Source organism: Mizuhopecten yessoensis, unplaced genomic scaffold, assembly GCF_002113885.1.
Source record: "Mizuhopecten yessoensis strain PY_sf001 unplaced genomic scaffold, ASM211388v2 scaffold3235, whole genome shotgun sequence".
NCBI classification, from domain to species: Eukaryota; Metazoa; Mollusca; class Bivalvia; order Pectinida; family Pectinidae; genus Mizuhopecten; species Mizuhopecten yessoensis.
The window spans coordinates 1,015,067-1,033,579 of NW_018404943.1; the positions used below are offsets into that span (position 1 = coordinate 1,015,067).

Consider the following 18,513-nt stretch of genomic DNA (forward strand, 5'->3'; position numbering starts at 1 on the left):
TAACACAATATTACACAGACTGACCCCACAAACTTAACACAATATTACATAGACTGGCCCCACAAACCTAACACAATATGACACAGACTGGCCCCACAAACCTAACACAATATGACACAGACTGGCCCCACAAACCTAACACAATATAAAATAGACTGGCCCCACAAACCTAACACAATATTACATAGACTGACCACACAAACCTAACACAATATGACATAGACTGGCCCCACAAACCTAACACAATATTATATAGACTGACCCCACAAACCTAACACAATAGTACTTGGTAGATGTTAAACCCCTCCAAACACAAGATTTCCCCCTCCACTCCCCAGCAGTATCTTATATAGATTGGCCTCAGGACCCTGATACTATATTATATGGACTGCCTTTCAGACCTTACACAGACTGGCCTCACAGACCACCACTACATCACTCAATACCAGCATCAGAAGCTAAGTCCTCAATAAAGGAGATAATGTGTCTATTGTATGGTATAATGACTGGTCTTGTAGCCATTGCTCCTCCACAATAACAGGCCTGTCCCCTAACAATCTGTCTCCATTTCATGTCAAACTCATTTCCAGGAGAGGATTGTTGATGTCCAATTAATTTGTCTGAGTAACAATGTGTCTAGGAATAAATGAATTGCGATACCTATTCCTGATTTATGTCAAATCGTCCAGTGTACTTTCCTTATACTTATCCGCGCTGAGAGATGTGAATTAATTCTTCATACTGTACTAGCAACATCCAATGACATTGAATGAAGGTCACTTACCAAAGTGTAGTAGAATGAAAGAAAGAAGTTTTGTATCCCTGTTTGTATTTGTACTGGTGTATATATCAGTATTTGTACCAATTTGAACCACCGGTGTTCTTATATATATTGTATTGCAAGCAAAAAACAGGTAGGTTGGAGTTTCCACATTCCTCAACTATTACAGAAATGTCCACCATTTGAAAAATCTAGCACATCAATTATTTATTCCTATTTGAAATGGAATCATTCAATGAAAATAATGTGGATATACGGTACATGCTATGACGTACAATTCTACATTTTAGTTCTTGTTTGTATTGTTTCATCATATGACCTGACCCTGGACAAAGCTTGTCAAATGATAAAAACATATGTAGCTTCATGGCAATCCAATGTAACTGTTATCTTAAAACATTTTTTTGCTTCAAAATCATGAAATTTATGAATGAATTTCCATAGGAAGATATAACAATAAAAAAAGTAAATATTGAAATAAAAAAATACCTTTTTGTACACTAAGGCAGAAGTTGTGAGATGGTTAAATTTTTTTTTTGGAAAACAGCTAGGATCATTTATCTCAATGTTTGAAACTGGAAATAAAGTTTACAATTACTCATGGATAAGTTTGACCTGAGATAAGATGTACTACTATGGTAATATGATGTACTACCTTGGCAATATGATGTATCACCATGGCAATATGATGTATCACCATGGCAATATGATGTGTCACCATGGCAATATAATGTATCACCATGGCAATATGATGTGTCACCATGGCAATATGTTGTATCACCATGGCAATATGTTGTACTCCCATGGCAGTACAATGTTTTACCATCGGCAATATGATGTATCACAATGGTGATATGATGTATCACCATGGCAATATGATGTGTCACCATGGCAATATGATGACAATATGATGTGTCACCATGGCAATATGATGTATCACCATGGCAATATGTTGTACTTCCATGGCAATACAATGTTTTACCATCAGCAATATGATGTATCACAATGGCGATATGATGTATTACCATGGCAATATGATATATTACCATGGCAATATGATGTATTATCATGGCTTCTATGGTCAGCTGTTTATAACCATGGTAATTAAATATTGAATCAAAATTTCATGCAACAAATCATCATGAAGAAACAACTACAATCAAGAACCAAAGCATGACTGTTTGTACTTTTATATGGATTCATTCATCTACGAGCAAATGACTATAGATATAGAAACAGTTACAGGATATATAAGCGGTTATATCTATACCAATGAATATCATCATAACATTTATAATATCATTAATAAGAAGCATACTTATGGCATGTATAGGAGATATATACATTTTTTCATATTTCTTGAATACATCAAAGCTAAACCATTCTATAGTAGATATAGATAAATATAGATCAAACTGTGTCACTCAGTGATACAAAAAGAAAACTGCAATAAACATCAGCAGTTAAAAAAAATATAAGTTTACATAAAATATTTAAAAATAAATAAAAAAAAAAAGAAGATGAAGCTAAAAAGGTTATAGCGGAGTATGGCGAAGGGTCAGAGGTCAAGGGCAGGAAGGGGATCAAGGTCATTGCCGGCAATGTGCAACTGATATACATACAGATGGATATGTTATTTATAAAATCTAAAAATATTGACTTTTCCTTCACAATGTAGATTCTAACGGAGAAACTGAACCAGGTAATTTTGACTATTAGCTGACCAAGAAATGATGTTGTCTCAACATGTACAGACACTTCAAACAAGTTTTTGATGATTGTAGCAAAGTTTAACTTCTAGTCATGTGATAAAAAATGGGGAAAACACACAACATGCACAAAATAAATGTAGGAAAAAAGAATAAAATATAACAATGTGCAACAATGCAATGATGGAAGCCATGCAGTAGAAACACAGGGATCATCTCACAACTACATTTAGGGAAAAGGCAAGAAACTTTTATTAAAATGTGAGTCCTAGTGATAATAATTATAAACTTGTGCAATTTGTACAGGAATATAAGGTCAGCAGACACCTCCCGACAGGTATGGACCCAACATGTGCATTCTCACATTGACAAAACTTCAGGTGCACTTTATAAACAGTGTTTGAGATGACCCCAAGAAATGAAATAATCTACAAGTGCCAGGCAAAACAAGCCTAAAACTCAGATGACAAAGAAGAAACTGAATACAACAGACAGAAGACAATCACAGAGAATGCTACCAGTACAGAAAAGATGGCACATGCCTGTAAGGACAAGGCCAGACAACTCAGACCAGTCACAAACCTGGTCATGCCTGATGCTTCCAACACTCACAGAGAGGCTAGAGGGCATGCCTGGGGCACAGACTAAGGACAGAAATTGGCATGCCTGGACGGAAAGACAGACATGCCCAAGATGGACGGACAGACAGACATGCCTAGGAGTGGTTTCCTTGCCTGCCGTTAGGTTGCCTCTGACCATCCTCATATATTGTAAAGCAGACATGTTGTTCCGTTTGGCCAAAGTTTCAAAAATGCACATGTGAGGAGGCTTCAAATTATCATATTTGGGATAAATTGAAGGGGGACGCCAAGGGTACTTATTGGGGTAACGGTTATGGTCTCGATCTTTTGGTTTTTGGCGATTCTTCTTTGATGGCATATACTCATAGGGTGTGAAGGAAGATTCGGTGGTAGAAGTGACGGAAGGGCGAAGGGGTTTACTTTTGCGGGGTCGGGAATTATTTTTCAAGGGAGTAATCTTTGTGGTAGTTGAGGTGGTGATGGTTGTGCGCAGTGGATCCGTTTCTGTGCCATACAAGACCAGGACCCAATCATCTAACTTAGCCGCCCTCACTGCAAACAAAACACATGGACAAAAACACAAGGTATTAGTAGTCAAGTCACCAACAGGTAGCCCAAGGCAGCCCTACATACAAATCCTGCTGTACCGTATCTTCTGCACTCCCTTACAGTAACACAATAACATTGGGTAAACAATAGTCAAACATCCATCATTTACCAAGCAAAAATGTATAAAGCTAAAAAATTCACAAATTTCAAAACAGGAGGTTTTTTTATAGGCATAAGGGATAGATGCATGTGTATTCCTCGTAAGGGAGGATCCTAACATCTTAAAAAACGTTTCATAATTTTAATTATTTGTACAGATCTTCTAGAAAGGAAAATCAAAGCTGTTGTCTGGACAAAAGCAGATGTTTTTTACAGTGCTGAAAATACAGTACTTGTAAATATACAAGGCTGGGCTACATTAACAGATTGACATGTTGATGATAACTAGCTATAATTTAATACTGTAGCTCTGTTACACTGAAATGTTACCCTTGCACATTTTGATAGATTAACCTTTGACCCTGGCACCACTTTGACCTCTACGAACAGGTTATGTTCTTGGGCAGAACCAGTCCGAGGTCACCCGCGGTGGTAAGGTCAAATCAGAAATCTTTTCACATCCATGCCTGGTTCACTGTTCTTAGAACACAAATAACAATTGAAGGACTATGCAATAAGCTTTTAACTGTTTCTTAAAATTTCAGCTTTTCAAACATACCAAATTATTTTTCTGAATTCAATACAGGTAAATAATAAAATGTACAGAATTCTCAAACTTAACCATATGTGATAAATTCCAACATCATTTTATTATGAAAAAAAATCTGCAGTAAAATACCAAGTCAAGATACCAATTTAAATCACATTATTAGCTATTAATTTTTCATTCAGTAAGATTATCATTTTAGTCAATCTTATGATATTTTTTTCTCAGGTAAATTAAATCTTTCTACTTCAAGTATACATACATCATTTTGTATTTCAAAAGAGAAAGAAAACATCAGGCTACGGCTCATTAGTGTTAGTTGTTAATATAAGTTATTTGTTCTGGTGCTGAAGCGATGTGCAATGCATGCAAGGACACCAAGGAAGGGAGGTAAGCAGGAGTCGGGACTCATTTGAAGGCAAATCAAAATAAAACAACATATTTCATTAAAACTAAAATCTAGTAATTTCAGAACATAAAAGTCCGATTCAATGTTGTTTTTCCAGATACAAATTCACAAGCTAAGTAACTGAATAAAATAAAAAGTGAAAATAAAATATATTCAAATTGATCTTTTTATCATTTTTTTTTTCCAACCAAGAATTATCAAATAAAAATCTTCCTCTGTAGAAATAACCCATTTTAACAGCACTTTTGTTGTTGAAATGTTACATGTGGATGATAATGGAGGATGGTATAAAAATCAATGTTCAAAAAGACATTTACATTCAATGTGGAAAAGTGAATTTATCTCATAACTACCCTGTTATCAGTAGCACAACACCCACCCATAAGTTGTGTTAGTAACACCAAGAGGTGCTATGATTGATTACAGGTGTCCATTGTTTCAAGTGTAATATCACAACTAGGACAACTTCACAGCATCACAACCTTTTAAGTACAATGTGATGTCATATAAAGAACAAGAGGCCCAGAGGACTGATATCCGGGGAAGTTTATGCAATCATAGCTGTATATTTTCATTCAGAGTATATAATATTGTAAATATTTCCCTGTATCAGACTCTGTCACTTTGATCCAAGGATGCTTATTAGCAATAATATATGTACTGGTTGAGAACCATAAACATGTATAATATAGTTGTAGGGTTAGGATCACATCATTTCTAATAATGACCTGAGAATAAGTCACTATAGGGGCAGTGCCAGATCCTTGCACTAATCTTGGTAGCATCTTGCATTATTTCAATCATGCCCAGTAATAATAGCCTGTGAATGGTTATGTGGTGGGGATCTTAACAATTTTCCAAAGATATGATCCAAGGACTGAAAAAAAGTCTGCACTAGTGGTCTACATATTTCTTAAATATCATGTCTCTAGACCTTATGATTCTTCAAATAATAATATTTTGACATATTTGACCTCTATGACTTTAAAGTAAGTGATGGTTTTTGACATGTGGAAATTTTATCACTCCGTCCAAGGTATCTCGAGGCAAAATATCAGAAACCCGAGCCTCATGGAACTTTTTGGGCCCATTATTGCTTAATGATGTTAACCTTCAATCATGGCCAGTGCTCAAAGTTGACCTTTGACCTAAACACTATGTATAATAATAAAAAAAGATTCAGTCTAGACTTCATGGTCCTTTAAAAAGCATTACTTGAAGTTTTATCATAGTCACCCCTGTGACCTTGAAAGGTCAAGGTCGTTGATATGAGCAAACTCAAGAGAACCCCATGCCAGGTACCTACTGGCTAAATATCAGGATCCTGGACCTTATGGAACTTAGGAACAAGATTCTTAATTTGTATATCCGCGACAGCCTGTGTTAACCTTTGACCTGGGTCTTGCTCAAAGTTGACCTTAGACTTAAGCACCATATTAGAAAATTAGCAAATTACTGCTACTCTTCATATCCTACTTATCATGGCTGTATACCTTATGGTCATTAGAAATGTGTCTCTAAGTTTTTAACATATCTGAACCCTGTAGGTCAAGGTCATTGTTATGAGGAAACCTTATAGTATTCCATCCAAGGGTACCCGTACATGGACCCTGGCTCTTTCAGTTTTCAAGAAGAAGTGTTCAAAAGGAAAATATGCTCAGTCATATTTTGTGGCAGGTGAGCTCAAAATTCAACAATATGATACCTTTGTCATAAGAATGAAATAGTCTGACACCATGTATTAGAATTCAATGGTATGAAACTTGGGTATATACTTTCATTGTATGAATCTTTTGACATACCAGTGAAATGATGTTAAGCCTAGATGTATATGATGTGGAGCACTGGTGTTTAAGCTTATGGTATGAAGTCCTGATTTACAAATTTATGAAACAATTTTTCTTTTTTTTTGCATAAAATTGTATGGGGTGATTCATTCAACATTGTTGTGCAATGGTAAATATAGCCCAGACATTTACAATTTTATGACGTTAAGCCCTGACGTATAAGCTTATGGTATGAAGGCTCTGAAAGCATGCACATGGAATGGTACGAGGGAGGTTATGAAGTATGAAAACCTTACCTTGGACAACTGGCCAATCACAATGGTCATCAGTTAAGTGACCGAAGGTCCGCTGAGAAACGCACCAACTAGAAACTCTCATTTCTAGGTCAAACTCCGTTTTATAGGACAGTTACAAATAGCGTCTGATGCGAACGGTCAGACAAAGCATCAGCATAATCCTAATGTCTGCTTTCAACACAATGCTTATAGGAAGGATACCAATGAATTATATGAGTGAGTGAAACTGATCAAGGATGAATGGGTGAACATAAACCACTAGGAAGGTTCCCTTTTGATAAAACAGGTTGGAAAACTTTTTTAATTTTTTAATTTTGTTATCATGTAAATAAGTTAAATCAATTCTGCAGAAATTTAAATAAACGAAAAAATTTGCATACATAAACTAACTGACAAGATTGAAAACATATATTAAAGAAGAGAAGCCAACGAAAGCTGTCCACTGGAACAGAGGTCAACCAAGGTCAAACATGCCAAACACATACACATGCTTCTAAATCACCAGGTAAAAATACAGTATTCAGAAAACAGTTGAATAATCAAATATAAAACTGTGTTAGTTTTCACATCAAACAATAATGTCAGACACATGCATGTGGGCATGCTACATTTCCAAATGTATCTTTTAATGTGAAACATAAAAAGCAAGACTTTAAAATGAAAATTCTACAGCATGAAAATATACCGTAAACAAAACAAAAAGGATGAAACTTAAATTGCCAAAAAAAGACAATAAGCAAGCAATTTCGCAACTACTTTTAGAGGATACCCTTGTTTTGTGGACGTACCTGACTTGTTATAATATATAGGGATGTAGGCTTCAAATTACATGTATAAAGCAGGGTCTCAAGGATATTCAGTAGTTATTTTTGGAATTGTTTTTTTTACTTAGTTGGTAGTGATGATGTGTTCTCGTCTCCATCATCACTACTTTGACTCAAATGTTTGAACCATTGCACACAGGGTAACTTTTCAAAGGTGTCTAGAAATGTGCAGGGGCTTCAAAACTTATCTAACATTGACCAATTAATGATTTTAGGAAAAAGTTTTTTTCAAAATGAACATGGTTTGGTTTCAATTTTATTTCCAATTCAATAACATTGGTTCTACTACAAATTAAATGCTAGTCTGCTAATGATTTGGGAACAAGTACAGGAGAACTTAATACCATGTCTGTTAACAGTGTCAGCTGGCTTGGAACCCTGATCTATTACAGTCAGGGACATGCATTAATTTTGAGAAAGGTTGTTTCTAAATGAACTGTGTTTGAACACTATAGCTAGCACTGGACATGCAGTAATTTTGAGAAAGGTTGTTTCTAAATGAACTGTGTTTGAACACTATAGCTAGCACTGGACATGAAGTGATTTTGGAAATGGCTCTATCTTGAGAAGAACATGAACTTGAATCGTTGCTGAATATTTTATAATGATTTACAAAAGGTTGTTTCAAAATATGAAGAGAATTTAAGCTATCCAAAGCTTATGATATTTTATGATGGATTTTCCCCAAATGAGCAGGACATGAACCCATATATCTATATAACATAGATTTACAGACCTTGACCTTTAACTGAGATTCATGACAGTTTTCCATTATTCAATCTTGTATTAACTCATTCACCTCTGACAACACATTTGAACCCTTCTTATTCAAAGGCTGGAATAGTCCATCATGAAATTTCAGGGGTGAATGGGTCTTTGAAGGACCAGAAAGAAAACAATGGTTTAATGTGGATATTCATTAATATAACTGATCAGAATTACTCATAAATCTAAGTCATCCAGTTTTTAATATTATTTTTCAGAAACGAAGAGGAATGTGATTGATAATCATTTACTTTGTGATTAGAGATTTGATTTTAAAGTTTAGATATATTTTAGATAGGTGTCACATTAAGGCAGTTTCAAGTAAAAGCTTGCATTGTACAAAGATAGCAGTAAAATTGTGAAGGAAACTTTTAAGCAAATCAGAACTGAAGTGGAAATGAAAGTCAAACGAAAATCAAATCACTAGGAAATAAGGGAGACAGTCAACTATAGGAGACTGTGAAAGCTTGGTACATGTATTGCTGCATATTGGTAATGTTTAAAAGATCAGACACTGGAAACTTAGAGAAAGCAAAGCCGACAGAGAACTCAAACAACAGACATTGTATATATCTTGTGACTTACTGGCACTGCCGCCATTTTCGATCTCCAATGTCCAGGTGCCTTTGGCGTACTCGCCCCAGTTGTGGGTGGTCATGAACGCCCAGTTGTTAAACCCGTCACGTGACACGTCCCTCTGTCGTCGTGCCAACAGGGTTGAGCGTGTGCCCATGGGAGACCTGAGGTATATTGAGATCTCCCCCCTCCTGATGGCACACAGGGTGATCCTGGCCTGAACGTGCTCCAGGTATTTTACCTGATTTACAGTTCGAATACACCCATCTGTGTGAAGGGGCACACTAATTTTACTGTTAGCTGGAACTGGACGACTGAAATAAATCAAGTTTAGAAGTTTTATAATACCATATACGGCAGCATTCTAAAGATAAGCATTACCAGTTATCAAAATATCAACAACAAGAGCATCAGCATTAATGAAGTGATCTAAACACTCAAAGTTTTAGCTAATGGCGGAGGGTAACACTGCATCAGGGTTTAATTTGAAGAAGAGTTCCATTCAAAAGACTTTCTTTTGACTTGGAGTATTCTCCCTTCTATATAGAAGATGAAGCAACCAAAAGGTATGTTTCTGACTTAGAGTAACTTCCCCTGTCAAATTATTCATAGCCTTTTTGTCCCATTAATTTGAGACTCATTTTGCTACTGTAAATATAGTTCCAGAATGGTAAAAATGAATAGAAATGAATAAACTCCAGTCAAACCGTGATCTTTCTCTAAACTAGCCCCAGAATAATCTGGATCTATGTCTAAACCACCCTCAGTCTATTAGTGATACCTGTATAAATCAGTCCAAGACTAATCTGGATCTTTCTCTGCATAAGCTTTCGTATGTCATTCCAGCATTTCCTCTTATGAGTCTAAGTATAACAACCCAGTGACCTGTCTAAACTTTGTCTTCTCTCCAGAAACAGGCATTGTGTTATTGATCTTATATGTAAATCCCATTAAAAAACATCCTGTTCAATCCAGCTTCTCCACAGTCCTCAGTCAGCTATCTCTTAATGTGTGTTATTAACATAATATGTTGTTGTTCTTGACAAATTATTATAAATATAATATTAAAACTGAACAGTTTCTTTTTTATTCCTTCATGTCATTCTCAATTACCATTCAATCACTCACCTGACCAATGCTACTGTACAACATTTTCTCAACTATCAAGAAACGCATGTGTGAATATGCATTTGGCATGATAGTTGTTTGTCTGAATAGAATCAGACTGTTGATCGTTTTGAGTCAAACTCTGTAATATGTTGCACCAAACTGATTATGTTACTGTTACCAGGTAATACAGATCTGACCATACACCACGATGTGTAATACTTCAGTACGATATGTTACCCCACTTTCCTGATTTATATCTACATCTGTTAGATGTTAGATGTTTATCCCAGGTAGGATATACACTTACTTTCGTTCCTGTAAACGGATTTCACATATATTTTGTGGCGGCACTGTGGTCCAGTTTTTGGCTAATCTCACCATGGCACCAGCATCCATCAAACCAAAACCAAAGGAATGACTTACTGCAGAAAATAAAGCCAGGAAGGGTTTCATAACATGGTACTGTAGACAGGCTTGATACTTTATTTCATTTTATGTTATACACCAAGATACTGCCAATCAAGGTAATTAGAACAAGGATTGTCACACAAAGACTATAATTGGGTCTTTTGGCAAAGTGTGCTTCATGAACACCAAATTATAAATTACATCAAAATTTGGCTAAAGCAATTAAATTCCAATGATTACTGGAGTTTGTTGATAATATGTAATAAAGTAATATCGAAATAATCATTCCATATCTTTAAATAAGGTCAAGAAAACCACATTTACCACAGAAAATCACAAAAACCTTGAAGTGAATGGATATAAGAATCACTTTCATACTCTAATGAAATAATCAAACGAGAACAACCACACATGTAATGTTGTTTGAAGTATGTTTAACCACTGCTGCGGACTGGGTCCAGATGACCTACCACTTCTGTTGACTCCATTGTAGGTCCAATCATCTGCCCTCAGATTTCCCCTTTTGGCCGTCATTACAACAATATGCTGTAAATCTCTCCAAGTTAAAGAAGGGCTGAAATATACAATGTATGGCAACATGAGGAAATTTGTTAGAGTTACCCCCCTTACATTAGAATTGGCCTCCTTGCACTAAAATTCATCATTTCGAAAATGTTGGATTGTAACTTTTCCTTAATGTTGTCAGAAAAAAAAATCCCGAAAATAATGCAGGATGACTTTATTCTGACACTTACATGAAAGTATGACTTATGTCTGAAGTTTAATATTATTTTCTTTTAAAGTTGTCAGCAATAGGTTTGAAAAATCCCAGTTCCAATATGGAGCCATGTCACCATCAAGTCCAGCATTACTTACTTCGCCTGTAAAGCCAAGGCACATATTCCAGCAGCTAGCGGGGCACTAGCCGAGGTGCCTGTATGGGACTCAGTACAGGTCTTCCTTAGGTCAGTAGTTACCTGCAAATCAACAATCACACAATTTAAACATCAAGATTAAAATCACTATATTTGTACGATTATATTATTACATCATTTATCAGTGAATCTTGATTTAATCTTAAATCTTTCGAGACATTCAGATGTAGCCCTTCAGGTAACAATATCTTTTAGTAAAGTAAAAATACCAAATTACATGTGAAATGAGAAAATGAAACTAAGACACTTCTCCATGCATTTTAATGCCCCCATCATTTTATTGGGAAGGGGAAAGGGAGTGGCGTATATATGTTTATACATTTTGCATGTTTCCCATGTCCGTTTCATCCCAAGGCAGCAGCGTCATTTCTGGGGATTTTGATCAAACTTTCATCCAAAAGTCAAGTAAGAGAGAGGGTACTTTGAATGAATTTGTATTTCAGAGTTCCAAGGTCAAGGATATAAGGTCACCATTACTATTTATAATTTTCTTTAAAAATTGACAGTAATCTGTATGGGAGCAGTGACACTCATTTACCTTGGACTAGGGGCAGACATTTTCGAGTTTATTAAATCTTACATTGGTCACCTTGACCTGTTCATGGCGTAAAACACACTGCCACTTATACATTTCAGAAACCTGCTTGATAAAGCAAAGAACTGATAACTACAGAAACAAATATCCATTAATTGTTTAGTGGAGGGAAATAATAAGTCACTGTGACCGACATGTATCTATAGTGTGTAACACACATGCATTCAACATAACAACTTTTATGAACCTGTATGGAAATGCGAAGAAACTAAACGAAATTAAACGAAGCAAAAATATATAGGTTAGTGTAGCCTGATTGTAATATGCAACACACCTTCCAAAAGAATAAATTGCATTTATTAGTATCTTATTGTCATAACTTACGATTTGTTTTTCGCCACTAGAACCACTGCTATAGGTGGTGGCGAGTGTGGAAGAACACGCCTCTGAATACCATGGAATGTTGCCGTTTTCTGTGGCACTGCTGATGGAGATGGTATGGATGCTGTTGGTATAACCATCACAGTTACAGCTGTCGAAGTCACGCCCCCCATTACCCGACGCCCACACAAAGATGGAGCCCAGTCCACCGCGGCCCTATACAAACAGAAAATATAAATATTCAATGGATGCATCGCTGTCAGTAATCGTCATATTTTATTATGCAAAATTAACATGTATGAAATTTAATCGAGCGGCTTTCCACTGAAAACTGTACTAGATATAATATGTTGAAAGTATCATAGATAAACTCATTGTAGTGCTTTCAGTTAAGAGATACAATTACAAACAGTCACATTTTCATGCAAAATTCATTAAAAAAGTTTTATGTTTAATCATGTCGATCTTTTCTTTCAGTGTTGAAGTTCCCGACTTTTTGTTTTAATAGAAATATCGGTATATCACTTGTGAAATGCTAATCTAAGCTAATATAAATTTTACCCAAATCTCAATACTACATTTTAAAATAGTGTGATTGAGTATTAGCCAAAATGTTATTTCAATTCACATTCATTGTAAAAACCTGAATAGCGTGAGTGGTTTTTGTGAAATTATTGCCTTACATCGTGATATGATCAGAACTACAGGAAGGCACGCCAATCCCTGGTATTCCCTATAATATCCCGGTAATCAACTGTGCATACAATTCCTAAGATAATCATTACTGATAATGGGCAGCAAGACTTAAATTCAGCTCTTCTTTTCTACCAATCATGAGAAATGGGATAAAAGCATAGAGCTTTCATACATAAACTGCATTTATAATTAATCAGAAAACTTCTATAAGTAAATATTTCTTGATGTTTCCATGATGAGAATAAATATGCAATTGGTAAGACTTAATTGGGTCCATTTAGATTTCTACACTGTGACAATTTCAGCAACCCGAAATGCAGTGCATATTTGAATACCTATAGGGTATTTCCTCTAATTCCTAGCCTGATTACAAAATGATTGCAATCCAATGTTATCCTAAAACCAACATAGTTTTCCTCCACAGCAATAATCCACTTAATGCTGCAGAAAATTCTAAAGAAGCAACAAAATTCTTAGTAATAAAACGTAACCATGCAACAAAGCCTTCGGAGTAACTGCTGTTTTAAATCTTTTACTGTCAAAACAAAAACCCTGGTCAGTACATTTCCACTACAAGACATTTGCAATCCCATTTAAATATCTAAGCGGCTCCCCAGCTTTGTTCATGTGCTACGAGCATTGGTATTAAACTGCCACAAATGTCTCCCGGTAATTCCAGCTCCAGGCTTGCCTCAGTCAACAGAAGTGTCAGGTTAAACTGACGGCAGTATTTGTACTTTTCTTGGTTTGTTGTTTCCGTCTTTTTTTACTAAGACCAAACAGAACTATATCTATAAACACCTTTTCAGGTCGATGAGACGAAAGGACAATACTTAAAATCACCAGGAAAGTGACATTACTGCCAGTGACATTAGTTTTATATTGTACAGGACAAAACATATTAAGAAGAAGAAACTTGGAATATTTATTGGCCAATCTGGGCAAATAAAAGGGGAATTGAATGTTAAGCTGCGGGGTGGGCGACATACGTGGTCGGCTTAAACTATCGCAATGTTATTGATGGTCTGTGACCTATATATATAAAGTACATCTGATTGATGGTGATGTACTCTATTCTCATGCTGTTATGCTTTGTCTGGTTAGCAATACATATTTATAGGAGCAGATCATCCTATTATATGTGGAAAAACATCTGTGAAATGCAACTGCATGTCTGTGGTTAAAAGTATATCAGACAATAGAATATTTCCCTAAAAAAAAAAAAAACTGGTATTAACGATGGGAAGGGGATCACTTTGAGGCATTTTTTTAAGAACCATCAAACTTAGGGGTATAAAATGATTATAAACTATCCAATACTGGACCTACACTTGTGCTGCCGGTGAAAGGTTTGCCTTAAGACTGGCACCAAAAACCCTGTCACAAAGACCCTCAGTGGGATCAGTTAATATTCCGTCCACAACACATCTGACAGTGTCTGTCCGGCGCCTAGCTATTGCACAATGGACAGGGCTGAAATCCTAGCAAACTTTACCGTATTACCGATTTACATAAGTACGACATTTCAAAGACATACAAATCACTTTAAGTGAGGCCTTTTCTCCTTATACATAGCTACAGAGTGCAAGGTGAATGAGGAGAAGACCTGTATGAAAGAAACCAACAGTGTGGAAATGTAGCAAGTAAGAACGTGGTAACATTATAGAAATGGAATGGAGAGCAACAGATCCACTGAAATAAATCAGTTTTTACTGTCTCGTGATCACAAACGTAATTTTTAAAATAGAAATAACATGGTGAACACTCATTTTTGGAAGGCTACCTAGGCACAAACTAAGTTTTGCATGGTTATCATCAAGTTGAGACAGGAAACAATGCTTATTTTCAGAAATGTTTTGTTACCAAATTGATGCCGTCGTGGAAGGCTTTCCTAGCCAGGGTGGCAGGTCCATCAACTGTGCGCCCGTCATCATCAGGGCCCCAGCTAGCGCTGTACACGTGGATGTGATCAGGGTTCAAACTCAGGGATTGAGCTTCTACTGAGTCCGTCACATCACCATCCAACATCCGCACACCTAGAACGGAAATAACGTACAAAATACCAAAAAATGGTCACTTCTTACACCGTCTTTATTTTGATTTAACAATCTCATCGGATTCAGTCACAATTTTATCATTTTAAATAAATAAATAAAGTAATTTTGCATCTATTTTTTATGGATCCCATTCTTACATTCAAATGTCACACTATTATACCACCAGCTTAAAATGGACACGAGAAGAAATAAATTAATCACTGTTGTGCCACCGTCCGAGACCCATATAATCAGTTTTTGATGTTCAGGTCTCACTTTGGACATAATAAAAGCAGTCCCCCCCTGATTGTGGATTCTCCGTAACACAGGGCTGATTGATTCTATTATCCACCTCATCAAAGGACAATAGCTGTGTAAGCCAGACCTCCCTAAATACCCTATAGTTGACTTGTCATGGACACAGGTTCAAAGCTTTTGTACGTGGAGATAACACACATACCCAGTGAAAGACCCAACTGTATCAGGACAGGTAGCTGATTAATATGTGACAAGCCACATCAATAGAAGACAAGGACCCCCACTTCAGACGTATCATGTGACGTCTTCCTTGGTAGGTACCAGTGGCCCGTTTCACCTGGCTGTAAGGCCAGGGCACGAAGGCGTGGCTAATTACAGCCGGTTCCTGTTCGGTTACACATCTTATGACAGGTAGCACTGTCTACAGGTGAATCACCTGGTCCGTGGGACTCGCCCTACGCCAGACACCTTACTTGCAAGTGTCTCAATGACCATCAACCCGCAATTTATCAATGGGACGGTTGTTTTGTAGTTAGTGTAAAGTACAGAATATAGAGTTTATTTTAGACAAATGAGATTATATCAACGACAGGGCACAACTTATTAGGCTAAACCTGTGATCTTTGCCATGTACACAACACTTATGTTAAAAAAAAATCATAGCACAGAAATATTTTTTATCATTAACCTGTTATAAACTTGATAATGATATCTCCACCCTATGACAGGATTTTTTTGCCCTGTGACACCTTTTTTTTTTTCAATGAAATCTCTGCTTGAAATCCTTTTGAGGGTTACCAGGTATCCAATTATTCTGGCATTCCCCCTGAAATTGAGGGACAGAACTCTTTATATAATCCTGAAGAAGTGCAAACAATCCCCAATTTGCTGACTTACTTACACATAGTCAAATGAATTACCGTGAGGATGAATCACGTCTGTTGTACTTTCCCCATTACTTTCTGTATGTAAATGAATATCATTTTTATTTCTCCACTTGTGTGTTAATCTCTCCGCCAGTGTCTATACAGATTTAGAAACTTTGATTTAGGTCACTGGTCGATACAACAGATAAACTGCATCTATCAGTGATGATTTTTTACACTAAAACTTGTAACTGCTTAGAACGGTACAGCAGAGTTGATAGGCAGAGATATGGACAGCTATATAACATTGAGTTAATCACCCAACGCTTCCATCAACTAGCCTCACACCCAACACCCAACCGTCCTTCTCATGCCAATCAGACCTATTCTAATCTAAAAATTAGCAACAATATAAATATCAAGTGGCGCTTCGTGCTTTGTTGGCAAGACAAAAACAAGGAAAACATGTACAAAACCCTCCCTCATAAATCTCAGCACTACTTCTGCGAAGACAGGTGCTTTTTGGGTGTAAAACCACAAAAACCGGCTACCCCGGCTGTAGTGTTGTGTACAACTCCAACTCCAGCTTTTGATGTTTGGGCTATATCTCAAATCTAAACATAGGCTATATTTGAATGTCTTACTGTCTTATCTCCTCTCCCCACCTTTCTGGTGGAAGAGAGGGAAAATTGTTGTGGAGTCAATGTGTTTGCTGATTTCTCCAAGGATTACCCCCTATCACACATTCCGGGGCCAATTACCACCCGGTGTTAACATGGCAATAGGCTGTCATATTTTCCATGCATATTTAAAACATAATATTCTTTTACACACAAATAGGAGCATTCGTGAAATTTATCTCTCCTGTCAGGTAAACAAAATATGAAAGTATCAAGTATTATGCAACTTCATCTTCAGACGCATCTTAATGCCTTTCTACCATGGCATACGCAAGTGTAAACCAATGTTCCATAACAGTTTTATCTCGACTCTAAATATAACACACTGCACACAATGTTTACTGTAGTAAACCTTTAAGTGCAGAGAATATAATATCTTTTCATTAGTGCAACATAGAAAAGGTAATTTGCTCCATAAAAATATGCATACTTGTAATTTAATTAAGACAAGGATGTTATAAATGTGCTAATACAAATGCTGTCTATCTGGGCAATTAATTTTTGACTAAGCCAAAGTGTATACAAGAAATGAACATCAATGATCTTGTTCTCAGGGGATTATCTATTGAAGGCAAATTTTAATTAAAATATCAATTTTTTTAGCAAGTTTATATTTGGGGTATTACAAAAATAATTACACTGAAAGTTCCACAGACAGACGGCACCACTGGAAGTTTTTATTACCAATAGGTGAGAGGTTAGATCTGATGCAAACTAAAACAATTCTACACATTTACCACAAATATTGATGACTAATACCAATACACAATTACAGCAATAATGCTTGCTTTCAATGCTACTCCCATACTAAAGGGATTGAATGCCAATCAACTCATTACGTAAACTATCCTTACCACCAATACTGTGGTGCCGCTCATGGACAATACTGGCACTAAAATCCACTCTTGGTTAATACTGGCACTAAATTCCACTCTTGGTTAATACTGGCACTAAATTCCACTCTTGGACATTACTGGCACTAAATTCCACTCTTGGTTAATACTGGCACTAAATTCCACTCTTGGACATTACTGGCACTAAATTTCACTCTCGGACAATACTGGCACTAAATTCCACTCTCGGACAATACTGGCAGTAAATGCCACTCTTGGACAATACTGGCACTAAATTCCACTCTTGGAAAATACTGGCATTGAATGCCACCCAGTAACAATGAATTGTTTGGCTGCAAACAACTAGTATTTGCTATATAGTTTGATGAAGTAAAAGAAAACACAGATTGCGTGAAATGCCACTCCAACATTACATGTACAATTCTTACCACCAATACTGGCTTCGTAGGCCACTCCAACACTACAGATGTTGTTATTAGCGTGAGCAGCCACTTCTCCCGCGCATCGAGTTCCGTGCCTAGAAAATAGAGAGAAGAATACAACTTATAACAATGATGTGCATATATGTACTCTATGTCGGGTTTGAGGAGATTGCAAAGGAAATCACTACGTGTTTTACTGTCTTTTCTTCCTTAAAAGGACAAATCTAACCATTTGCCATCAGATATATTTTGCAAAATTCAACTCTGAAAAACTCTGTCCTGCAATTAATCTTTTTCAATAAAACAATTAACAATATATCTCTAATGTACGTCTGCAACAAAATAGGAA

General features: G+C 36.3%; 1 protein-coding gene across 3 annotated transcripts in view; it reads right to left on the minus strand.

Annotated features, from left to right (window-relative positions):
- The window catches only part of LOC110447249 (furin-like protease kpc-1), a 149,286-nt gene that overhangs the window by 13,717 nt on the left and 117,056 nt on the right, over positions 1 to 18,513 (minus strand). Inside the window, exons 6-13 of one of the 3 annotated variants that reach the window (XM_021492819.1) lie at positions 18,171 to 18,259; positions 14,912 to 15,084; positions 12,356 to 12,568; positions 11,378 to 11,478; positions 10,972 to 11,075; positions 10,401 to 10,515; positions 8,993 to 9,297; positions 3,492 to 3,623 (exon numbers count right to left, since the gene is read on the minus strand). In XM_021492819.1, coding sequence (XP_021348494.1) covers positions 3,492 to 3,623; positions 8,993 to 9,297; positions 10,401 to 10,515; positions 10,972 to 11,075; positions 11,378 to 11,478; positions 12,356 to 12,568; positions 14,912 to 15,084; positions 18,171 to 18,259 — 1,232 coding nt within the window. Of the gene's footprint in view, positions 1 to 3,224; positions 3,624 to 8,992; positions 9,298 to 10,400; positions 10,516 to 10,971; positions 11,076 to 11,377; positions 11,479 to 12,355; positions 12,569 to 14,911; positions 15,085 to 18,170; positions 18,260 to 18,513 lie in introns of all 3 variants that reach the window. The other 2 variants (XM_021492818.1, XM_021492820.1) reach the window with 2 other exon arrangements.